Genomic DNA, 25,450 nt, shown 5'->3' with positions numbered 1-25,450 from the left:
AGAGCTAAACTGTCTTTAAAAAAAAAAAATATATATATATATATATATACACACACACACACACATATATATATACACACACACACATATATATATATATATATGAATGAACGCTTACATACTTAAACATGAATTGCTTTAAGTGTTTGGCATTCGCTGTTCCCGTGCATGCCAGCAGCTTCTTACCGCAAACACCTGGGACTTACTATAGAGCAGCTGGAGTACATTCCGCCCACACACAGGACAAAGAGCTGACAACCAAGGAGAGAGGGGAATCAATACTCCAGTTTTCTCCCTTTCGTTTCCCTGTATCTCAGCAGTATGGAGCTTGTTACCAGTGAGAACCTGCTCGCTGACTTTAAACTGGTTTTCTTACCTTCTCAGTTCAGTTTTTCCTTACCTCAACTGACGGTGTCTGGTATGACCTAGCAAATAAACTGCTTTCACTGAAATTTCAGTCTTGGAATCTACTTTGGGTTTCCCAATTTAAGATAGAAACATACTCATTTTCCCATCACTGGACTTCCAGGTTGTTTTCAATTTTTCACTGTTACAAACAAGGCTGCAACATTTATCTACAAACCTCTGGATATACACGTAGGAAGCTTTTGGTATTTCCACTAGCGAAACTGCTCAGTTGAAGGGTATGTGGATCTTCACCTTTAATAAATATTGCCAACATTTGAAAAGCCCGACAATGTCAAGGACTGGCAAGAGTGTCACATGTGATGGGTGTGGAAAGGCAGCTCACTGTAGCAGGTGCTGGGGACTCAGTTGGGGTCTTGGAGAAGCACTTATTTATAGCAAGAATGTTTCATAAATGGTATCTGATAGAGTCAAGAGTAGTGGGGAATAAAAACAAGTGGCTTAGAAATAATTATAGATCTAAAGTCAACAAAATACTTTTTTTCTAATGTAAAAATCCGTACTTTTTTTAGAGGGAGGGGGAACAACTTAAACCAGAAAACACCTTCATATTAATCATTCTTCTCATATACTTCAAATTTGTACTTAATGCCTTTCTCCTCTTGGACATCAGAGAGAACACCTGGGTATCTGTAAAAGAAAAAAATACATAATTAAATTATGTGTCCATTAAAAACACAGCTTCCGTCATTCTCAGTTTAAACGCATCAATAATGCATAAAGCAAATAAAAAGTTTCCCTTTTTTCTTCACAATGGTAAACCACTGTCAAGTTGGATAAATATCATGCAAATATACTACATATGCAAATGATAAGAAAAAAACTGTAAACTATATAGAAAGTTAGAAAACAAAAAGTGTAATTTCTCCTCTTTTGTTTCCTTTGGATTCCTAATTCTCTCAAAAACCAGTTAGCAGTTTCCCTCATATCTTTCCTCTCTATCACCCAGCTCATAGGAAATTTCTTAAGAACTTTTGGAAAGACTTACATTTGGTATCACATTTCTTGTGTAAGCAAAAGACAAAATACAACCTGAAGCTGTTTAGGGCATAACTGAAATTATGTGCCCTGGACAGTGACAGGTTCTCTGCTTCAGTTTGATTGATGGACACCACACTGCTCTAATTCCACAATGTGTGGCAGATTGTAATTCCTTTATTAGGATCTGCTATTCCTGTTCCCTAACTCTCACTTAAACCTGTGTTCTCTCCAGCTTCCCATCCAAAACCCAGCTTCTCCACTGAGGAATCTTCTGACCATTCCAGCCTCCAATAAACCCCAATCTTTGGTTACTTCTTCAGTACTATGCAGGCTGCACCCCAGTATGCTCCAGGTAGTCAGGAACACCTGCTTGAATCAGACTGTGCTTCTTTCTGGTTCTGCTGTGTGACATGCTTCTGAGCCTGGCTGTCAAAGTCTTCATCCTTGTAAAAAATTTAGCATTGTTGGCCAGGCAGAGTGGCTCATGCCTGTAATCCCAGCATTTTGGAAGGCCAAAGTGAGTGGATCACTTGAGGTCAGGAGTTCAAGACCAGCCTGGCCAACATGGTGAAACCCTGTCTCTAATAAAAATACAAAAATTACCTTGGCATGGTGGCGGGTGCCTGTAATCCCAGCTACTCAGGAGGCTGAGGCAGGAGAATTGCTTGAACCTGGGTGGTGGAGGTTGCAGTGAGTCAAGATGGCGCCACTGCACTCCAGCTTCCATGACAGAGCAAGACTCCGCCCCCACCCCAAAAAATCAAAAAAGAATGTAGCATTGTGCCTAACACATTAAGTGTTCTATAAATGGTGCCTACTAGTATTATTGGTTTGTTTCATTTCTCTATTTTTAAAACTCACTGTAGGCAGGGAAAACACAGTAAACGTTTAAGTCTCCTGATATTCAATTCATTGCTGAGTAATAACAGACATTAACCTTTGTTGACTAATGAGAGATTATGCAATTTTGGTAAAAAAAAAAATTAGGAGTACAAAGTAACAAAATTATAGGGAAAAAGATGCTTTCTGGAATAATTTATATTTCAGAGGAAGAAGCAATGTTTCTATTAACCATTTTCTATTATAATTTTAGTCTCTCTGAAATGAGTCATGAAAAGTAACATCTACATACATTTTTGGTGCAAAATTCTCAAGTGTCAAGACTGTCAGTTCATAAGACAAAAGCGACATATCAAGAAGTTTCTGGGCCGGGGGCGGTGGCTCACGCCTGTAATCCCAGCACTCTGGGAAGCTGAGGACGAGGCACGTGGATCATCTGAGGTCAGGAGTTCGAGACAAGCCTGGCCAACATGGTGAAACCCCGTCTCTACTAAAAATACAAAAATTAGCTGGGCATGGTGGCGGGCACCTGTAATCCCAGCTACTTGAGAGGCTGAGGCAGGAGAATCGCTTGAACCTGGGAGGAGGTTGCAGTGAGCCAAGATCGTGCCACTGCACTCCAGCCTCGGCAACAAAGCAAGACTGTATCTCAAAAACAAAAAATAAACCGAAAAACCAAAACACAATTAAAATCAAGACTCTACAGGAAGCACAGGCTCAGGAGCAAAGGGGCAGCTGAGTAATGTGGACGAGTATGCCAGCATCCAGACAGGAAGTTGTAGGGTCAGAAGAAGAAACATCAGCCTATCCAAAACCTACTTCAAGGTGTCCATTGACAAGGGGCATCTGTCCCAGCTCTGGAGCCAACTACTGCCTCCACAGGCCTCTTTTAATCTCTATTCTCTTTGACTATGTGGTCACACACAAGATTGTTAACTATAAGTAAAAGCCTGTTGGGGGCTCATTAAGTAGAAAACTGCCGATATAAAATATCTGGGCCTGCTGGTTTGGTTGGGGTCTAGTGTGAAATAGTCTGAGATAGATTTCTTCCAGGTAAGATGAATAAGAGCAGAGCCCTAGAGGACAGGCTGGCACGGTGCTGTTGAAAAATCGACTGCCCAAACAATGACCTACAGGGATGAAGGCAGACACAAAGTAAAACCACCTTACTTTATTAATATGACCTTCTGCTCTGGCTTCCATCACTTGTGGCTCCTTCTACATTCTAATTTTATTCTCTTCTTGCCTCACAAGTTCTCTCTTTCATCGGTATTTCACTATACTAGTGTGTCTTATTTTTTAAATCGGGAAGAATAGTGTTAATAAAATACATTATATTTGAACAGAAACCTATATAACCACAAGAGGTCAACTGATAGAGACAACGGGGCTTAAACTAAGTGAGTAGCTGTGGGGAAAGGGATAGGGGAGGTGGAGAATGACCAAAGTTTATATTTGGACAGTAGAAAGCAAATCCAAGTTCCCCAGCGCACAGAGATCTGGAGAGAAAGCCGCTCCAGAATTGAGCAATGTTAGTTTTCCAGGGACAAGGTATATTCACTTTATCTTCACAGGTTTCCTTTTTCTCCAGAGAATGAAGGATTGACTTATTCTAGGTCTCCCGTTAGAGAATTCCTTCCATTCTATTAAAGAGGCTGTTATGATGTTATGTTAGTAGATGCCTGAAAGTACAAATGACCATCAAATGTTGCAATGGAAGAGTTTTTTGCTTTCTCCCATAGCCTTGTTTAGAATCTCCACTTTGGAGCAATTTCCTTATTCCTATCTCAATCTATTCACTATTAATATTTTCTAAGACATTTAAGAAGTACTACCAATCCGTCACAAACTCTTTCAAAATCACAGAAGGGAAGAGAGCATCTCCTAATTCACTCTATGAGGTCACTTTTATCCTGATAACAAAACCAGGGGAAGGCATTTAAAACAAACAAAAACAAAAACTGTAATCCCAGGACTTTGGGAGGCCGAGGCGGGCGGATCATGAGGTCAGGAGATCGAGACCATCCTGGCTAACATGGTGAAACCCCGTCTCTACTAAAAATACAAAAAATTAGCCGGGCGTGGTGGTGGGCACCTGTAGTCCCAGCTACTCAGGAGGCGTGAACCTGGGAGGCAGAGCTTGCAGTGAGCTGAGATTGTGCTGCTGCACTCCAGCCTGGGTGACAGAGCGAGACTCCGTCTCAAAAAGAAAAACAAACAAACTATAAATCACCCCTTCTGAATATAAATGCAAAAATCTTCAACAAAATACTAGCAACCTAAGCCCAGTAACATATAAAAAGGATTAGATACCAAGTAGAATTTATCCCAGAAACATTAGTTTAACGTGAAAATCAATGTGTTATACCATATTAATAGTACATTAAAGTATTAGTATAAAAGACAAAAACCACATGATCATCTCAATAGACTCAGAAAAAGTATGTCACAAAATCTATAATACTCTCATGATAAAAAATACTAAATAAACTAGAAACAGAAGGGATCTTCCTCAATGTGATAAAGGCACTAACAGCTTAAATCACACTTGATGAGAGAGAAAAGCTTCCCCTCTAAGATTAGGAATAAGACAAGTAAGTCTGCTCTTGCTATCTTCTAGTCAACACTGTATTGGCAGGTCTAGCCATGGCAATTAGGCAAAGAAAAAAGTAAAAAAACATCCAGATTAAAAAGGAAGAAGTAAACCTATATTTGCAGATGACATTATACTGTAGAGAAAATCCTAAGGAATCTACCAAGAATCAGAATTACTAAATGAGTTCAGCAAGGTTGCAAGATACAAGATCAATAAACAAAAATTACTTGCATTTCTGTAAATAGCAATGAACAGTCTGAAACTAAAGAAAACACCATTTACAACAGCATCAAAAGGAATATAATACATAAGAATGAATTTAACACTGAAAGGTATAAAACATTGCTGAACGAAATAGGACCTAAACAAGGGGAAAGACATCACATGCTCAGGGTTTAAATTTTTTTTTTTTTTTGAGACAGAGTCTTGCTCTGTCACCCAGGCTGGAGTGCAATGGCGTGATCTTGGCTCACTACAACCTCTGCCTCCCAGGAACAAGCAGTTCTACTGCCTGAGCCTCCCAAGTAGCTGGGATTACAGGCATGTGCCACCACACCCAGCTAATTTTTTGAATTTTTAGTAGAGATGGGGTTTCGCCACGTTGGTCAGGCTGGTCTTCAACTCCTGACCTCAGGTGATCTGCCCCCCTCGACCTCCCAAAGTGCTGGAATTACAGGCATGAGTCACTGTGCCTGGCCTTTTTTTTTTTTTTTTTTTTTAAATAATATACTTACTCTGGTAGAAGTTTATATTTCTCCAAATCAATTTCTGGAAGAAAGGTGTCACTTTCAAAGTCTTGCATGATCCTTGTCACAAATAGTTTAAGATGGCCTGGGTGATTCATGGCTTCCTTTGAAATAAAACAACATCAATTTTCTTAATGTGTATCAAAAGACATAGAAACTCTAAGATTTATGTTTAGTTAGTTTATACTAAGTATTAAAAATATGCTTGGTACTGCCAAAGCGTATTATTAAAATATCCTATTATTTCATCTGGGGTGCTGCAAAGTATGCCTTAGTTATATTGAGAATGACACTAACCATTAACAATAATTATGACAGACTGAGTTTAAATATAGTCTGGCCTCCAGTTTGCTTACAAGAACTTTTTAATTTAAGCATTCTCTTTTTTTTTTTTTTTTTTTTTTTTTTTTTTTTTTGGAGACGGAGTCTCGCTCTGTCGCCCAGGCTGGAGTGCAGTGGCCGGATCTCAGCTCACTGCAAGCTCCGCCTCTCGGGTTCACGCCATTCTCCGGCCTCAGCCTCCCAAGTAGCTGGGACTACAGGCGCCCGCCACCTCGCCCGGCTAGTTTTTTGTATTTCTTAATAGAGACGGGGTATCACCGTGTTAGCCAGGATGGTCTCGATCTCCTGACCTCATGATCCGCCCGTCTCGGCCTCCCAAAGTGCTGGGATTACAGGCTTGAGCCACCGCGCCCGGCCTAAGCATTCTCTTTTATTGTTTTCCCTTTGGCTGTTTAGAGTTAAGAGCCCAAAATTATCTAGTTGTTCTCCATAGAAAAATTTACATTAACATGTATGAATAAGATAGTGCAATTTAATGAGACCTTGACTATGGAAAACCCCAAGAGCATACTTAGTACATATACATAAAATTTAGTAATGCTTCCAATTCTCAGAAGATAATTACAATGCTAGTAGGTAGGTAATTTATTCTGCTTCTTGTTGCTAACAATTGTATTAACATTTGGCTTAATACTGTACATGACTTTTCTAACTACTCCCTAAAATATGGTTGATAATTTCTGTAGAAAAAGTTGCCCTAGAATGAGTGTCCTAAAATTCTCATTCATAAAAAGTATGTCTTAATTGCAATTCTAAGAAAGCAGTAGTTCTTGATCTTAAATAGCTTATAGAAAACACACACACACACACACACACACACACACACACACACAACAAATCCAAGTGTTTATTTTTAAAATTCCAAATAAGGGTACAGAACAAATTTTACTTTTTATTTTCAAAACATCGTTTTATATTAAATCATTTATTATTTTTGCTACAACCAAATAGATGCTCTACCAATTCTTACTGTACCAAAAATTTAAAAAGTGGAACGCAGAGTCTCCCCCTTATTTGCAGTTTCACTTTCCAGTTTGTTATCTGTGGCCAACTGTGATCTGAAAATATTAACTGGAAAATTCCAGAAATAATGCATAAGATTTAAATGACATGCTGTTCTAAGTAGTGTGAAGAAATCTTGTGCTGTTCTGCTCTGTCCTGCCTAGGACGTGAATTATCAGTTTGTCCTGCACATGCTGTCTATGTTACCTGCCCCTTAGTCACTTAGGAGCCGTCTGGATTATTAGATTGACTGTGGTGGTGAAGTTCTGTATTAAAGTTGATTATAAGCCGGGCGCGGTGGCTCATGCCTGTAATCCCAGCACTTTGTGAGGCTGAGGCGGGTGGATCACCCGAAGTCAGGAGTTCGAGACCAGCCTGACCAACATGGAGAAACCCCGTCTCTACTAAAAATACAAAATTACCCGGGCATGGTGGTGCATGCCTCTAATCCCAGCTACTTGGGAGGCTGAGGCAGAAGAATCGCTTGAACCTGGGAGGCAGAAGTTGTGGTGAGCCGAGATCGCACCATTGCACTCCAGCCTGGTCAAAAAGGGCAAAACTCAGTCTCACAAAAAAAAAAAAAAAAAAGGTGATTATATAAGCAAACCTTCTGTAAAGGGAGAGATGGTAAATATTTTTGGCTCTGAGGGCCATAGGGTTTCCTACCTTTGTAGGCCACAGACAGTACTGAATGAATGGGTGGAGCTGTGTTCCAATGAAACTTTCTTTACAAAAATAGGCTGGGAGGTCCGATTTGGCCCACAGAAGATAAGCCTGAATGATATCTACAAGCTGTTGTGATGTGTGGTAGGTGGATAATGTAAAAATATCATTTGAAGATTCTACTTCCTATTTATCTATATATAGATTTATCATATTATATAAATGCATTTACGTACTTATATTGCTTAAAGAATACATTTTCTAGTGACTATGGTAATGAATCATTCAAAGTGTGGTAGGCACTGAACAAAATAAAGAAATAACTTGTTTTCTTAGAAGAAATTCATACTTGGATGACAATATCAAGGAAAAAATGTCCATTTTCTTCTATCACAAATTGAGAAAATAAGAGGTTCTAGAAACAGGAGCCCAAGAAACTGAGAGTTTTTTTTTTTTTTTTTGAGACAGAGTCTCTCTGTTACCCAGGCTGGAGTGCAGTGGCACGCTCTCAGCTCACTGCAACCTCTGCCTCCTGTGTTCAGGTGATTTTCCCACCTCAGCCTCCCAAGTAGCTGGGACTACAGGGGCCCGCCACCACACCCAACTAATTTTTGTATTTTTAGGAGAGATGGAGTTTCACCATGTTGGCCAAGCTGGTTTTGAACTCCTGACCTCAAGCAGTCCACCCGCCTTGGCCTCCCAAAGTGCTGGGATTACAGGCCTCCACCTACCTCTTCTTTCTAAAATAATTTCAGTGTATATATCTTACCACAAGACCACCCAAATGGCAGAAACGGATTTTTCTTCCTCCTCATAAATGTTAATTTTTCATTAGTGTTTTAAAAGGCAAAGAATTCTATTATCCTCAAAAGTTTTAAAGCTGGAAGTCATTTGGTATTAAAAAAGAGGTATAAGCCGGGCGCGGTGGCTCACGCCTGTAATCCCAGCACTTTGGGAGGCCGAGGCGGGCGGATCACGAGGTCAGGAGATCGAGATCACAGTGAAACCCCGTCTCTACTAAAAATACAAAAAATTAGCCGGGCGCGGTGGTGGGCGCCTGTAGTCCCAGCTACTCGGGAGGCTGAGCCAGGAGAATGGCGTGAACCCGGGAGGTGGAGCTTGCCGTGAGCCGAGATCGCGCCACTGCACTCCAGCCTGGGCGACTGAACTAGACTCCGTCTCAAAAAAAAAAAAAAAAAAAAAAAAAAAAGAGGTACATTGGCCAGGCGCAGTGGCTCACACCTGTAATCCCAGCCCTTTGGGAGGCTGAGGCAGGCGGATCAGCAGGTCAAGACCATCCTGGCTAACATGGTGAAACCCCATCTCTACTAAAAATACAAAAAAAATTAGCTGGGCATGGTGGCATGCGCCTATAGTCCCAGCTACTCGGGAAGCTGAGGCAAGAGAATGGCGTGAACCCAGGAGGCGGAGCTTGCAGTAAGCCGAGATTATGCCACTGCACTCCAGCCTGGGCGACAGAGTGAGACTCCATCTCAAAAAACAACAACAACAACAACAACAAAACCAAAAAAAAATTGGTTGAGGAAGTTTTCTGCTTGTAATAAATTCATATACATCTAGTTAGTGTATATCAACTGAGAGCCCCAACCCTTTCTCAGTAAGAGATACATTCATCCTGAAAGACAAAGTGTATCTAGGGTACATTTAGGTAGTAGAAACCAGTGCAATGCAACTACATTTCTCAGGAAAAGATTTAGAATGGATTTTAAATTGGAAATATCAATTATTCTTTGATTTGAAAGTAGACTGGTACTGGAGAGATGTTGGTCACAGGATACAAGATTTCAGTTACATAGGAGGAGTAAGTTAAAGAGATCTATTGTACAACATCTATTATTTTATAGTTAATAAATGTATTCTTGAAAACTGCTAAGCTAGTAGACTTTAAGTGTTCTTACCACATAAAATAAGTGGGTAATACATATGTTAATTAGCTCCATTTAGCCATTCTACAATATATACACATTTCAAAACAACATGTTGTACATAATATATATATGCAATTATTTGCCAATTAAAAAGATAAATAGGCTAGGTGCTCACGCCTGTAATCCCAGCACTTTGGGAGATCAACTGCTTGAACCCAGGAGTTCAAGACCAACCTGGTCAACATGGCAAAACCCTGACTCTACAAAAAATACAGAGATTAGCCAGGCATGATGGTGTGTGCCTAAAGTCCCAGCTACTTGGGAGGAGAGGTGGGAGGATTGCTTGGGCCTGCCTGGGAGCTTGTGGCTACAGTGAGACAGTGCCACTGCACTCTAGCCCAGGTGACAAAGCAAGAACCTGTCCCAAAAATAAATGAATAAATAAATAAATAGGCTATAAATAATAATAAATAGCCTATAAAAGATAGGCTGATACAGACTAAAATATTTATTTTTGCATTTCTATTTAGTTTGTATAGTATCAAACAACAAATAATTTGAACTGACAACAAATAATTTACAGTACAGATAATGTGCTGCTTCCTATACTCATGGCTTAATTTTTTAAAGGTTCAGATGACGAGTTATGTCTGTTTTCTTCCACTTCCTTTAAATGGCAGGGAAGCTGAAAGAAAGTAGAATAGAACATTTCTTTTTATTTACCAATAACTACACTTACCTTATAAACAGAACTGCCACCAACTATCCAAATCATGTCTACTTTATTTGCTAATTCTGGTTGTTCAGTAAGTTTTAAGGCATCATCCAGACTTCTGGCAAGAAAATGAGCTCCTTGTGGAGGTTCCCTGAGGTTAAAAAAAGAATTACACATAATTTTCTTTTCTTTTTTTTTTTTTTTGAGACGGAGTCTTGCTCTGTAGCCCGGGCTGGAGTGCAGTGGCCGGATCTCAGCTCACTGCAAGCTCCGCCTCCCGGGTTTGCGCCATTCTCCTGCCTCAGCCTCCTGAGTAGCTGGGACTACAGGTGCCCGCCACCTCGCCCGGCTAGTTTTTTGTATTTTTAGTAGAGACGGGGTTTCACCGTGTTAGCCAGGATGGTCTCGATCTCCTGACCTCGTGATCCGCCCGTCTCGGCCTCCCAAAGTGCTGGGATTACAGGCTTGAGCCACCGCGCCCGGCCTACACATAATTTTCGTAAAATCCATCCATACTAGTCAAATAATCTGACTAAGCAGCAGTGACTATAGAATTAAAATAATCATAAATATGAATCCTTTCAACAAGAAGCACTTAACATCAGTATGGCCTATGACCAATAATTCAGCCTACATTTGTACATCTATGGCTCACAATGAATCATGAAACAGAACCAGGTGGTATCTTGTGATATCTCTGGTGGAAAAACATCAGAATAGGAGTTATTTCCGGAGGGGTGGGATAAAGATTCACTTGGACAGGGCAGGAGAGAACTTTCTGGGGATGATAGGTACTATTCTGTATCTTTGATAGGGCTGGGGTTACACAGGTGTATACATTTACCAAAACTTAGCAAATGTACATTTAAGACTTGTGTCTCATGTAATAGTTACTTCAGAAGGACAAAAACTGTAAAAGACAGAATCATTGTATTTATTTATTTATGAGATAGAGTCTTGCTCTGTTGTCCAGGCTGGAGTTCAGTGGCACGATCTCGGCTCACTGCAAGCTCCGCCTCCTAGGTTCACGCCATTTTCCTGCCTCAGCCTCTCTGTAGCTGGGACTACAGGCGCCCACCACCATGTCTGGCTAATTTTTTGTATTTTTAGTAGAGATGGGGTTTCACCCTGTTAGCCAGGATGGTCTCGATCTCCTGACCTGCTGATCTGCTCGCCTCGGCCTCCCAAAGTGCTGGGATTACAGGTGTGAGCCACAGCACCCGGCCAAGACTGAATCATTAATGGTATGAATGATGAAGTATTTAGGTGGAAATACACTAATGTCTGTAGTTTATTATGAATGCAAAAATGAACAAGATCGATTGATGGATGAATGAAGATGTGATGAAACTAGTAGAGTAAAATGTTAATGGTAGATCTAGGTGGATGGTTTACTGTAAACTTCTTTCTGTATGTGTGAAGATTTTCCTGATAAAATATTAGAAAAAGAGTGATATGTTTGAATGACTGCAGAAAAGCTTGGAATGACATTCAGACTGTTAATATGTCATTACCTTTGGGAATGGGGAAAGGATTTTCATGTTTCAAACAATACAGGAATGGGTGAAGTATTAAAAAATGAGCTTATTATTATGTAATTAAAATCCAAAAGGGAAGAAGTTAATTAATTTCAGTGTTTACTCAGGGGTGGTCCAATATTTTGGCTTCTCTTGGCCACATTGGAAGAATTGTCTTGGGTCACACATAAAATACACTAACATTAACGATAGCTGATGAGCTTGAAAAAAAAAAAAAAAAAAAGATCTGTGCATAACGTTTTAAGAAAGTTCACTAATTTGTGTTGGGTGGCATTCAAAGCCATCCTAGGCCACTCTGAGGCCTGCGAGTCGTGGGCTGGACAAGCTTGGTGTACACTGACTAGCTTAGTCTCTCCCAATCTCTGAAACTATTTTGTTGGTCATGGTGGGGGTTGCAATTCCCTTTATAAATGACGAAACATGTGGAAATAGGCTTTCATAGTAATTAGATACACAACAGAAATTACAATTCAATGTCAAGTTTTTAGCCTGCTGCTTTAACAAGATTATATAATTGCCCTTGAACTCATAGTTATAATAAGGATTAATCAAGAACTTGATTGCCTCCTCCCTCTCCCTCCTAATATGTATTTTACTTATTTTATTCTGTCATTCTTAAAAGAATTAGGTTAGAGCAAAGAATGTACTTTGACTCAGGCTGGAAAAAGACATGGAGGCCAGGGAGAAGTTAAATAAGCCCAGGTTATCTCCTAAGGTATCAGGGCAGTTGCAGGGACCAGGTTGGACTAGGCTCTTCGGAGAGAGAACTGAACCTAGAAGAAACAAAGATTTGGAGTTGGGAGAGAAGAGAGTTTCGTTAATAAACCAATGATGGCCAAAACAGAGCTGTGACGGTGTTAGTAACTGCAGATGTGACGACTTCCTTGCCCTTTTGTAGTGAATGTGGAAAAGAAAGTGAAGAACAGATTAGCCAGGCTCATGGTGGCTCATGCCTGTAATCTCAGCACTTTGGGAGGCCAAGACGGGCAGATCACCTGAGGTTAGGAGTTCCAGACCAGCCTGGCCAACACAGTGAAACCCCGTCTCTACTAAAAGTAGAAAAATTAGCTGGGCATGGTGGCGCGTGCCTGTAATCCCAGGTACTTGGGAGGCTGATATAGGAGAATCGCTTGAACCCAGGAGGTGGAGGTTGCAGTGAGCCGAGATTGCGCCACTGCATTCCAGCCTGGGTGAGACAGCGAGACTCTGTCTCAAAAAAACCCAACTCCCGCCGCCACAAAAAAAACAAAAAAAATAAATTAAAGATAGAGCAAAGTTAGAGATTTAAGTTAAAAAAAAGGTATGAAGAATACGCTTCCGTAAAATGTGGCTATTTAGCACTTTACAGTTCAGTATCACAGGAAACACTGGACCTCCAGGTGGGTAAAAAAGAACATGCAAAAAGCTGAGCTAGTGTTTGAGTTCATCAGCCCTTACACGGCACAAGTGCTAGAAATTAATACAGTAAATGACAAATAGGAAGCATCCAATATAGTGACGTATTTCACTGCTGAATTTCTTTCCTATAATTATTTTAAACCAATCCAGATTGGATTCCCTGACAAAGGGGAGTTGGTATGTGGTAGCATACATATTCTTTGTTAACAAATGTGTGGACGTGCTTGATGTTTTTGTGACTGAGTGTTGAGGGTTTGCATGAAGACTAAATGAGATAATGTACACATTGCATTTAACTGGCAATCGTACGTGGTACTATCATTCCTTTTTATAGATGAGGAAACTGAGGCTGAATGGTTAAGACACTACTGGTCACACAGCCAGGAAATGACGGACCTTGGAGTTGAACTCCAGCAGCCTGACTTTGAAACTTGAGCTGCAACTTGTTACGTGGACAAAAGACTGCAGTTGGTGCCTGTGGGCTACAGGGGCCCTTAGACATCAGGATGGTAGGGCTTAGATTAGTGGAACCCTGACTCTTGTCCTATGGCCTTATCTGATTACCCCGGGTGACATGTAAACATTATCCTTTTTCACTGTTCCTGATGTGAGGACGGCCAATGGAATTCTGGCTCCATTTCCCCAGGGAGTGCTGGGAAACCACTTAAAAAAACAAAAAACCCTGAAATGGAATGGTGTCTTAACCAGAACACAAAAATACACCCTCAATTTAAGACCTTTCACACTGAGCCTTTAAAAATGGTGTTCTCTACTAAGCCATACCTCATTTCATTGTGCTTCAAAGATACTGAGGTGTTTTTCTTTTTTACAAATTGAAGGTTTGTGCCAACCCTGCACTGAGCAGGTCTATTGGTGAAGTTTTTCCAACAGCATGTGTTCACTTTGTATTTCTATGTTACATTTTGGTAATTCTCACAATATTTCAGGCTTTTTCATTATAATGTTTTGGGGATCTTGCTGCTACTGTTGCAAGGAACTGTTATGGGGTGCCATAAATCATGCCCTTTTAAGATGGTGAACTGATACATGTTGGGTGTTCTGACAGCTCCACTAACTGGCTATTCCTGTTTCTCTCCCTCTCTTCTGGCCTCCCAATTCCCTGAGACACAACAATATTGAAATGAGGCCAATTAGTAACCCTACAATGGCCTCTAAGCGTAGGAGTGAAAGGAAGAGTTGCATATTTCTCATGTAAAATCAAAAGCTAGAAATGATTATGCTTAGTGAAGGAGGCACATAGCAAAGCCAAGACAGGCCAAAAGCCATGCCTCTGGCATCTAACAGCCAAGTTGTAAATACAAAAGAAAAGCTCTTGAAGGAAATCAGAAGTGCTATTCCAGTGAAAATGTGAACGGTAAGAAAGCAAACAGCCTGGCCGGCGCGGTGGCTTACACCTGTAATCCCAGCACTTTGGGAGGCCGAGGCGGGAGGATCATGAGGTCAGGAGATCGAGACCATCCTGGTTAACACAGTACAACCCTGTCTTTACTAAAAATACAAAAAAATTAGCCAGGCGTGGTGGCCGGCGCCTGTAGTCCCAGCTACTCGGGGGGCTGAGGCAGGAAAATGGTGTGAACCTGGGAGGTAGAGCTTGCAGTGAGCCGAGATCGCACCACTGCACTCCAGCCCGGGCGACAGCGAGACTGTGTCTCTAAAAAAAAACACAAAAAAACCCACAAAGAAAACAAATAGCCTTATTGCTGATGTGGAGAAAGCTGAGTGGTCTGGATAGATCAAACCAGCCACATTACCTCACACCAAAGCCCAATCTAGAACAAGGCTTTAACCCTCTTTAATTCTGTAAAGGCTGAGAGAGGTGAGAAAGCTATAGAAGAAAAGTTTGAAACTAGCAGGGTTTGGTTCATGATGTTTAAGGAAAAAGCTGTCTTCATAAGAAAAAAGTACAAGGTGAAGCAGCAAGTTTATCCGGAAGATCTGGCTAAGATCATTGATGAAGATGGTTACACTAAGAACAGGTTTTCAATGGAGACAAAATAGCCTGCTATTCAAGGAAGATGCCATCTAGGACTTCATAGCTATAAAAGAGAAGTCAATGCCTAGTTTTAAAGTTTCCAAGAACAGGATGATTCTCTTGTTAGGGGTTAAGGCAAGCTGATGACTTTCAGTGGAAGCGAATGCTCATTTAACGTTCTGAAAATCCCAGGGCGTTTAAGAATTATGCTAAATCTTCTCTGCCTGTGCATTAGAAATGGAACAACGAAACTTCGATGACAGCACATTTGTTTACAGCATGGTTCACTAAATATTTTAAGCCTAATGTTGAGACCTACTGCTCAGGAAGGAAGATTTCCTTTCAAAATATTCCTGCTCATTCTGCAGCCCATGGATCAAGGAGTAATTTTGACTTTCAAGTCTTACTATTTAAGAAATACATTTTCTAAGGCTGTAGCTGCAATAGTCAGTCATTCCTTTGATGGATCTGGGCAAAGTAAATGGAAAACCTTTTAAAAAGGATTCACTATTCTAGATGCCATTAACAACATTCATGATTCATAGGAGGAGATCAAAATATCAACATTAACAGGAGTTTGGAGTTAGTTGATTCCAACCCTCATGATGGCTTTGAGGGGTTTAAGACTTCAGGGGTGGAAATAACTGCAGATGTGGTGGAAATGGCAAGAGAATTAAAATTAGAATTAGAAGTGGAGTCTGATGATGGGATGGAATTGCTGGAATCTCATAAAACGTCAGTGGATAAGGAGTTCCTTCTTATGGATGAGCAAAGAAACTGGGTTCTTGAGATGAAATCTACTCCTGGCGAAGATGCTGTGAACATTGTTTGGCCACGAAAGATTCAGAATACTACACAAACTAAGTTAATAAAGCAACAGCAAGGTTTGAGAGGATTGATTCCCATTTTGAAAGAAATTCTGTTGTGGGTAAAATCCTATAAAATAGCATCACATGCTCCAGAAAAATCTTTCATGAAAGGAAGAGTCTATCAATGTAGCAAACTTCATTGTTTTATTTTAAGAAATTGCCACAGCCACCCCAGCCTTCAGCAACCATCACCTTTATCAGTCAGCAACCATCAATATCAAGGAAAGACACTCCATAGTGAGAAGATTATGACTCATTGAAGGCTTGGATGATTGTTAGCATTTTTTAGTCATATTTTAATTAAGGTACATACATTTTTTAAAGATATAATACTATTGTACATCTATTAGACTATAACTATAGTGTAAATATAACTTTTATATGCACCGAGAAACCAAAAAATTCATGTGACCACCTTTATTGTGGTATTTGCTTTATTTATTGCAGTGGTTTGGAGCTGAACCTGCAATATCTCTGAGGTATACCCATATTAAAAATCGGGTATGCTCCAGCCTCATAATGGAATACTATGCAGCCACTAAAAATATTTACAGGACTTTATTTTCTAATATATAAGGGAAAAAGAGGAGGGTAACAAAGTGGTACTATGTGGGATGGTTCTATTTTTATAAATCACCTATGTACTATTCATTGTGTGATTTCTGAATCCCTAATTTGCTAGGGGTTATGCTAGATTCTGGGGACAGAGATAAAATATGCAGTCCCTGCACTCAAAGAGATTGTGATGGCAGTCAGAAATATCTCAGCAGTGACTATAATGTATGAAAGGACATACAATGAAGACGTGCAGAGGACGCTTCATGGGAACGCAGGGCTGGGGTGATGAGGGAAAATACTCCTCACGGCATGATTTCTTAACCGAGTGTCAAAGGAGATAAAAACACGTGCAAAGGTACAGGCATGACAGACTACAATCGAAGTGTAGTATAGAATTTTATTTTAATCATACTAAAGTTATTTAACACAAGAAAGCTCTGAGAAAGTTGAGGGTAGCAGAAAAGTAAACTGTGGTGAGGTTTAAAACAGGGTAGGCCGAATTTGGTGGCTCATGCCTGTAATCCCAGCACTTTGGGAGGCTGAGATGGGCAGATCACCTGAGGTCAGGAGTTCGAGACCAGCCTGGCCAACAGGGAGAAACCCCATTTCTACCAAAAAATACAAAAAGTAGCTGGGTATGGTAGTGCCTGCCTGTTATCCCAGCTACTTGGAAGGCTGAGGCAGCAGAACTGCTTGAGCCAGGGAGGTGGAGGTTGCAGTGAGCCGAGATCACACCACTGCCCTCCAGCTTGGGTGACAGTGGGTCATTCTTGTCATACCCAACTAAATCAGAGTTGAGGGGACAGGGGAAAAAAGCATTCAGGGTATAAAACATTGCTCCAAGAATGTAATTTTCTGTGAGCCTGACTGCTGGAACTGCTTGTTGTGACTTGAAACCGGTTTTATCTCCAGCTTCTGAGATAACTTGCTGCAACTCTAGAACTAATTTTGCCCATCACTCACTGTTCACCAATCGGAGCTTGTCAGCTCCCCCAAACCTTAGTAGTGCCAATGAACTTTCTCAAAGAGCGGTAACAGTTCTCCTTTTAAATAAAACCTCTAACCTTCCCTTTGTTCTTCAGACATATATGGAAGGCTACCTGTCGGCATGTATGCCCTAAACTGCAATTTTTTTTCTTCCCAAACAAAATGTTAAATTTAGAGATTAATCTCAACATTTATTTTGCCTTTGATAATACTAAAAGGTTGGGACAGCAGAGCATGGTGAAGATAGAAAAAAAAAGGAATCCAGAATGAAGTCAGGAGAGATGAGAGTTGATTTAGGTGGCAGTGGATTTTTGTCTCAAGATCGAGGGAAACGAGAACAAAATAATATTTTAAGGTGAAAATGAGATCATGAGTCTGTTCACTGTGATTTCATTAATATATTAATGTGTACATTCTATAAGATATAAAGTAGCAAGTTTGTGTGTGTGGGGGGGGGAGGGGGGCGCGGCGGCGGTAAGAACTGATGCCTATACCCTTCTGTGTGCCAGAAACTTTACATACAAAACTTCAGTGAGTCTTCAAAATCACCCTAAAAAGTTGTCATTATTCATCTCATTTAATAGGTAAGGGAAGAACCTTCAACAAGGCTTACTTGTAACCTGCCTAAAGTCAAAAGTTACTAGGGGCCATAGCAGATATCAGAAACCAGGTCAGTCAGCATTTGCTACTCCAAGTGTACGGGGAGAGAGATCTGCACCTTCAAGTTTTAATCACTGTGGAGACTCTGATAGTGAGATCGGAAAAAATTATGACATGAAATTTAGTTAACTTTCATGGATGGGAGACTATTTAAATCTTGTAACATGGAGGCAATTTTGGATTTTCTAAAGATAGTGTCAAGGCTACTATAGCATTGCAGCAAAACTTGTTTATTTAATTTTGGGTTCCAACAAGTTCTTTTTTTTTTTTTTTAGATGGAGTCTCTCTCTGTTGTGCAGGCTGGAGAGCAGTGGCATAATCTTGGCTCACTGCAACTTCCGCCTCCTGGTTCAACAGCTTCTCCTGCCTCAGCTTCCTGAGTAGCTGGGATTACAGGCGCTCACCACCACACCTGGCTAATTTTTGTATTTTTAGTAGAGATGGGGTTTCACCATTTTGGCCAGGCTGGTCTCGAACACCTGACCTTGTGATCTGCCCACCTTGGCCTCCCGAAGTGCTGGGATTACAGGTGTGAGTCACTGTGCCTGGCTGGTTCCAAAGACTTTTAAAAGTCACTTTATTGATAAAAATTTAATTCACCCTTTTAAAGTATACAGTTCAGTGACGTTTAGTACATTCACAGAGTTGTGCAAGCATAACTTCTATCTACTTTTAGAACATTTCCATCACCAAAAAAAAAAAAAAAAAATTCTGTACTCATCAGTGGTCATTCCCACCCTTCTCACCTCAAGTTCTTTTTTTTTTTTTTAGACGGAGTCTGGCTCTTTCGCCCAGGCTGGAGTGCAGTGGCCCTGTCTCGGCTCACTGCAAGCTCTGCCCCTCGAGTTCACGCCATTCTCCTGCCTCCGCCTCCCGAGTAGCTGGGACTATAGGCGCCCGCCATCAGGCCTGGCTAATTTTTTGTATTTTTAGTAGAGACGGGGTTTCACTGTGTTAGCCAGGATGGTGTCGATCTCCTGACCTCGTGATCCGCCCTCCTCGGCCTCCCAAAGTGCTGGGATTACAGGCGTGAGCCACAGTGCCCGGCCTCACCTCAAGTTCTTTTAAAGCCACAACTTGATTGTCTAGACAACTTCGGAAAAACATTTTCCCCCAATACCTTACTAAGGAAATATTTACCCTAAATAACTAGTGTTCGGTAGAAAATTTGTGATTACCTTGAGGATTCAGCTTCTTCTTACACTGGGGGAGAGGGGTGAAAAATGAAGTCTCTTTAGAGCTGACATAAGCAAGTGATTTCCATGTATAAATCTCTGCCCTTTTATTCAAGAGCCTGCAGTGCCTGGCACTCAGCAGGTGCTGTCTCTCTGTGTGGGACTGACCAACAAGGAAGGAAGCGGGAGGAAGAACAACAACAAAAAAGAACTCTAACATTTTTTACAACTGGCATCACTATTTCCCTGGCATGCTTGATAATAAAGACTTTAAATTTTCTTAGCCTTAAAAAAAAAAGCACAAGACACCAACATATGTTATATATAAATACACAAGAAGCAACCAAACCCAATTACATGCATCACAGGGAGGTCGTAAAAAAAAATTACACTCATTATCTTTGAGGAGAAATGCCGGCTCAAGTGAACATCTCCCACACTGAGATTTCTTTCTGTTTGAGCTCAAGCTAGCCATAAACAAACTTGAGTAGTATTCAAAAATGTCATTAAAGAGCTTCTTGGAATGGCGATATAGTCTGTGAATTTGAAATACACCAAGGAAAGAGATAATCAGAGCATCCTAGCAACCAGAAGAAAGAATAGCATGAAGATGGAAGCAGGCGGCAAGATGCATATCAATAAATCTGCCCGGTCGCCCAGAGGCAATCAATGCAAATATTCTATACACTTTCTTCTGGGGTTTTACCTATGCCATTCTAGGAAGAACTTGGGAGAAAATCTATGTAAGCCTGAATCCCCTTAGCCTATATAGCTGTGTAGTTCTTTCCTTCCCATAGTGTTAACTTGGCTAGGATATAGTTCTTGGTTATTCAGATACTGTATCTAGGTGTTGCTTTGAAGGCATTTTGTAGATGTGATTACAATTCAGTTTTTATTTTTTTTGAGACAGGGTCTCACTCTGTTGGCTAGGCTAGAGTGCAGTGGCACTATCCTGACTCACTGCAACCTCCGCCTCCCGGAAACTAGAGGTACACGCCACCATGCCTGGCTAATTTTTTTGCAGAGATGGGGTTTCATTTTGTTGCACAGATTGGTCTCAGACTCCTGGGTTCAAGTGATCCACCTGACTTGGCCTTCCAAAGTGCTGGGATTGCAGGGGTTGGCCACTGTGCCAGGTCGGACTTTAATCTGAGTGGGCTGATTCAATCAGTTTAAAGGCCTTGAGAGTAGAGTTAAGGCTTTCCTGAATAAATTTCACCTGTACTGCTTCAGCCCCTGCTGGAGAATTCCAGCTTGCCCTTTCTGATGGCCTGCTTTACAGATTTTTGGACTCACATGCCCAGTCCCCATAATTGTGTAAGCCAATTCCTCGCAATAAAACTCTTTAATATACCTATTTCTATCTCCTACTGGTTCTGCTTCTTTGGTTGAATCTTTACTAATATCCATGGGAAAATAATACTATGACCACTGTTCCCAAGCAAGTAATGCCCTAGGATACTGCATTCTTTTTGGTGATTATATTATTAGACTAAGAATGATTAACATGCCAGATCCCACACTTTCCCCTTAGGTCCTGATATGGTTTGGCTGTGTCCCTACCAAAATCTCACCTTGAATTGTAATAATCCCCACATGTCAAGGGTAGTACGAGGTGGAGATAAATGAATCATGGAGGGGTGGTTACACCCATGACGTTCTTGTGATAATAACTTCTCATGAGATCTGATGGTTTTATAAGGGGCCTTTCTCCCTTAGCTCAGCACTTCTTCCTGCCACCACATGAAGAAGGACGTGTTTGCTTCCCCTTCCACCATGATTTTAAATTTCCTGTGGCCTCCCCAGCCATAAGGAACTGAGTCAATTAAACCTCTTTCCTGTAAAATTGCCTGGTCTTGGCAGTTCTTTAAAAATAGCAACATGAGAATGGATTAACACAGGTCCAATCCTGGCCACCCCTCAACCTCCCAAGCCATTGGAGTTGACTTCCTGGGCAGTCTTAATATGATTAACCCTCCCACTCTCCAGTTGCCAAGGCATATCTAGGCTTCATGAACTGCTGACTCCAACCCTGGATTGGGGTACAGGAAAATTCTTATCAGAGGCTAACTAGAGATAACTTGCTTCTCTCCAGGATCTCTAGAACCATTTCAATACTTTGAAATTTTTTACCTTCAGACACTGAGTAATGAATGTTAAGTACAAAATATTACTGGGTATTGTGGTTAACTAGGCATAATAGAGCAGAAGATTATGACCCATTTCAGCCCATCCTAAAATTCACATTTTATTGCATTTAGGGTTGGGTCCAGAAAGGAGATCATCACTTAATTTTAGCAAGTCCTAAAACATAGTTGTTTTGACGTTATGTGAAACTACAAGTTACTGATTATACTGTATAACTTATATTTGAGCCTACTGAATGATGGTTCAAAACTTGCAAATCTGATACCACAGTGAGATACTTAATGTTTAATGTAACTTTTCAAGATGATGAAATCAATTACTCAGGTAGTAGAAGAAATTATTGCCATGTAATATAGATAACTGCTTATTTTCTATAATCACCTTTGTGATATTAAGCAGCCTCATCAATAGCTCCTTTTATACAATTTCATTTTATCATATACTGATCTCCACTATAAGACACGATTTTCTTGTGGTGAATTTATGTTAAGGTACTTACTTGAGTTCTCTGCTGAGAACTAAATTAATTCTACCCTTTAAAGGTCGATTCTTCTCAGGAATGGAGAACCAAGTCTTCTTACCCATAATCACCAGATTCTGTTTACCTATAAAATCACAAAGCCTAAGTATATTTTGGGAATATACATGTATTTTCATATATTTATATACAACAAGTCCTTGAATAACATTGTTTTCTTCTAACATTGATGAGAAAAATAATCAATTCCTGGCCAGGGCCACTGTCTGTGTGGAGTCTGCATGCTTTTCCCATGTCTGCATGGAGTTTCTCCAGGTACTCCAGTTTCCTTCCACATCCCAAAGACATGCACATTACTATTCTTAAATGTATGTATAGCTTATATTTATTTCAGTGTTTAATATTAGAAGTGTTTTCGGCCTTCATTTAGAAGTTTGGTGATGTTTTTGTGACCAGCAATATGCCCTAGGAACTCAACTCTTGTGTACATCAAGTAGCCTATGGTAAAATTGGTTTTGCTATACATTGTTTCACTTAGAGTCACAGTTTCCAAGAACTCACAGATACGTTAAGTGAGGACTTAGTGTAGGTATGTGCATAGATATGACTGACATCCTGACACTTAGTGGCTCTCCTTTAAAAAAAATAAACTTAAAAGTCTTACCAAAATTCATACTTATCACTTATTGCCTAAATATAACTATTTTTCCCTTTGGCATTATCCAATTTATATCGAATATTTACTTTTAATCAATTGCAATTGTGTATAACATAGTAATGAGTAAAGATTCTGGGGAGGCAGAGGCAGGCGGATCACGAGGTCAGGAGATCAAGACCATCCTGGCTAACACAGTGAAACCCCGTCTCTACTAAAAATACAAAAAATTAGCTGGGCGTGGTGGCAGGCGCCTGTAGTCCCAGCTACTTGGGAGGCTGAGTAGGAGAATGGCGTGAACCCGGGAGGTGGAGCTTGCAGTGAGCTGAGATCGCGCCACTACACTCCAGCCTGGGAGATAGAGGTGAGACCCAAAAAAAAGAAAAAACAACTGAGTCAAAGTGCTGAAGTTGAATGCATTTTGTCATCCACAAGACAAATCGTGTTAACCCCTTGTAGTTTACTTTCTTTATCCATAAAATAGAGATAACAATAGTTCCTGCTTCTAGGGTTGTTGTGGGAATTAAAGACTTAGAATAATGTTCAGCCTCTAATCAGTACTGTCAAAACTGTTATATAATTGTATTATTCATATTTGTGTACTTTGTAGATTGGTATTAAATCATACTTTTAAAAATAGCTGCTTAATGTTCCACTCAATTGCCTTAAAACATGTTTAATTATGTCTGTATCCTACTCTTTTAACGCTTCTATAAAACCTTTTTACATATAGCGTCCACTTTGGGTCAATTTCTTAGGAGAATAACTTTGAGACTCAGCTATCTGAACCAAAGAAACATCAACATTACCAGACCATATTGGGATTTCTGAGAGTGGCTTTTATCAATTCTTTAGCTATGGGCTCTCGTCATCATCTCTACCAGTGACCTAAGTGTCAAATCCAAATACCTTGTATCTGTCCCATTCAAGAGCTGCAGCATCTGCTCCTTTCTTACTGTTTGTTTCCTCTGCCATGCCTCCTCTTACAACCATAAATATCCAGGTCTCTTAGGTTTTAAATGGGGCATCTCTCAACCCCCACATTCTTTTCCTTGGTTATTCCCTTCCCTCCAATAGTTCAATTCACCTAGATCTCTGTGCCTGAAATTATCCTAGATGTCCTAGAGGCGCCTCATCATTACAATGGTACATTATTCTCCACTCCTTTACATGTCACGTCAGCTTTCAAACTGAAAATCTGAGCGTTCTTCCTTGATGCATCATCTTTAAATTCCTGATCTCCAAAATCCAGGGTCATGTAACCTTAAAAATTTTTTACCCTCTCTTCTCCATTGCCTTTGTTCAGGCCTTATATCTTCCAGCAGCTCTTCCAAAGGCCTCCTCTGCTTTCCTTTCCGAGTGCTAACCTCCACTGAAGCCTCCACCCAGCTGCCAATTCTGCCCCATGCCTGATAATTTGCTCGTGCGTTAACATAAAATTTCTAAGACAAAAAAATTTTAATAGTGGTAAATGAACCTTGGGAACTGCATACAGATCCATAAGAGAAAAGGTCCCAGATTAACACGGAAAACTTTCCATTTAAATAACATTTGCATTGGTAAATTTCATCAACCAAGACCCTACTTAATCCCACATTACCTTCTACTGAAGAGGTTGTGGTCATTCTCTGGAAATATCTGAATTCATTCCTACAAGTTAGAGAAAGAGCGTTACTCGAAACATTATTGTCAGGCCTCTGAGCCCAAGCCAAGCCATCGCATCCCCTGTGACTCGCACGTATACGCGCAGATGGCCTGATGTAACTGAAGAATCACAAAAGAAGTGCAAATGTCCTGCCTCACCTTAACTGATGACATTCCAAGACAAAAGAAGCGAAAATGGCCGGTCCTGGCCTTAAGCGATATTATCTAGTGAAACTCCTTTTCCTGGCTCATCCTGGCTCAAAAAGCTCCCCTACTGAGCACCTTGTGACCCCCATTCCTACCCCGCCAGAGAACAACCCCCCTTTGTAATTTTCCTTTACCTACCCAAATCCTATAAAACAGCCCCACCCCTTATCTCCCTTCGCTGACTCTCTTTTCCGACTCAGCCCGCCTGCGCCCAGGTGAAATAAACAGCCATGTTGCTCACACAAAGCCTGTTTGGTGGTCTCTTCACATGGACACGCATGACAATTATCCCTTGAGCTCCAGCTCTAAGGCACCTGACAAACGGAGCGCTGCGGGCAGGGGTGAGGTGTTTTCTCCAGGGCTGGGACTTTGCCCTGGGAAAGGGCGCCGCAGGGCAAAGACCTCACCTGGCAGCAGGATCCGGGCAGAAATCAGCAACTTTGCCTCCTGCGCAGCAGAAAAGGGGAATCCGAATCCAGTCGGGCCCACCCTTCCTGCGAGCGCAGACCGCAAGTTTGGCCCCATCCTCCCGCCGGGAGTCGGCCCAGCGCGTCCCACCCAGATACCCCGACCGCGGGCAGCCTGCGCCAGTCTGGATCCCATCGCCCCGGCCCGGCAGATACCTGAGCAGCGGCCAGGGCAGGTCCCCGTTCTTGCCGATGCCCATGTTCTGGGACACAGCGACGATGCAGTTTAGCGAACGAACCATGACAGCAGCTGGAGCACCTCCGAGCCCGCTAGTTAAAACAGAACGCGCGGTCAAGATTGGCGCGAAATTGTGGCCGCCCCGCCCTCTCGTTCCTATTTGTGCAGGCGAGGCCCCGCCCCCCGCCCCGGCGCACGGCAGGGTCACGGCGGGCTCGCGCCCGCAGACGCCTGGGAACTGCGGCCGCGGGCTCGCGCTCCCGGCAGGGCCCTGTTCCCGGGCTGCCATCCTTGC

General features: G+C 41.3%; 1 protein-coding gene across 4 annotated transcripts; it reads right to left on the bottom strand.

Annotated features, from left to right (window-relative positions):
- Positions 1–637: 637 nt before the first annotated feature.
- On the bottom strand, positions 638–25,444 carry DHFR (dihydrofolate reductase). Of its 4 annotated transcripts, XM_050795725.1 has the most exons (8): positions 25,134–25,218; positions 24,918–24,957; positions 24,752–24,839; positions 24,260–24,309; positions 22,026–22,131; positions 10,225–10,351; positions 5,578–5,693; positions 638–1,056 (listed from the first exon to the last, which is right to left on the bottom strand). In XM_050795725.1, the coding sequence occupies exons 4-8, from the start codon at positions 24,282–24,284 to the stop codon at positions 978–980; spliced, it is 453 nt and encodes a 150-aa protein (XP_050651682.1). In that variant the 5' UTR covers positions 24,285–24,309; positions 24,752–24,839; positions 24,918–24,957; positions 25,134–25,218; the 3' UTR covers positions 638–977. The 4 variants fall into 4 exon arrangements, with proteins under 4 accessions (XP_050651682.1, XP_050651683.1, XP_050651680.1 ...); XM_050795726.1 differs by lacking the exon at positions 24,752–24,839; XM_050795723.1 differs by lacking the exons at positions 24,752–24,839; positions 24,918–24,957 and having other exon boundaries at positions 25,134–25,444.
- Positions 25,445–25,450: the final 6 nt, after the last annotated feature.

The sequence above is a fragment of the Macaca thibetana genome, chromosome 6 (assembly GCF_024542745.1).
Source record: "Macaca thibetana thibetana isolate TM-01 chromosome 6, ASM2454274v1, whole genome shotgun sequence".
NCBI classification, from domain to species: Eukaryota; Metazoa; Chordata; class Mammalia; order Primates; family Cercopithecidae; genus Macaca; species Macaca thibetana.
The sequence above is the reverse complement of the archived record's forward strand: the minus strand, read 5'-3'. Positions and strand labels throughout refer to the sequence as shown.

Coding starts and splice junctions, on each gene's coding strand:
- DHFR (XM_050795723.1), bottom strand. CDS start 25,444: ATGGCAGCCCGGGAACAGGGCCCTGCCGGGAGCGCGAGCCCGCGGCCG. Junction 24,310..25,133: donor CTGCCCTGGCCGCTGCTCAG/GTATCTGCCGGG, acceptor TCTAACTTGTAG/GAATGAATTCAGATATTTCC. Junction 10,352..22,025: donor GTTCTCAGCAGAGAACTCAA/GTAAGTACCTTA, acceptor TTTTAACCTCAG/GGAACCTCCACAAGGAGCTC.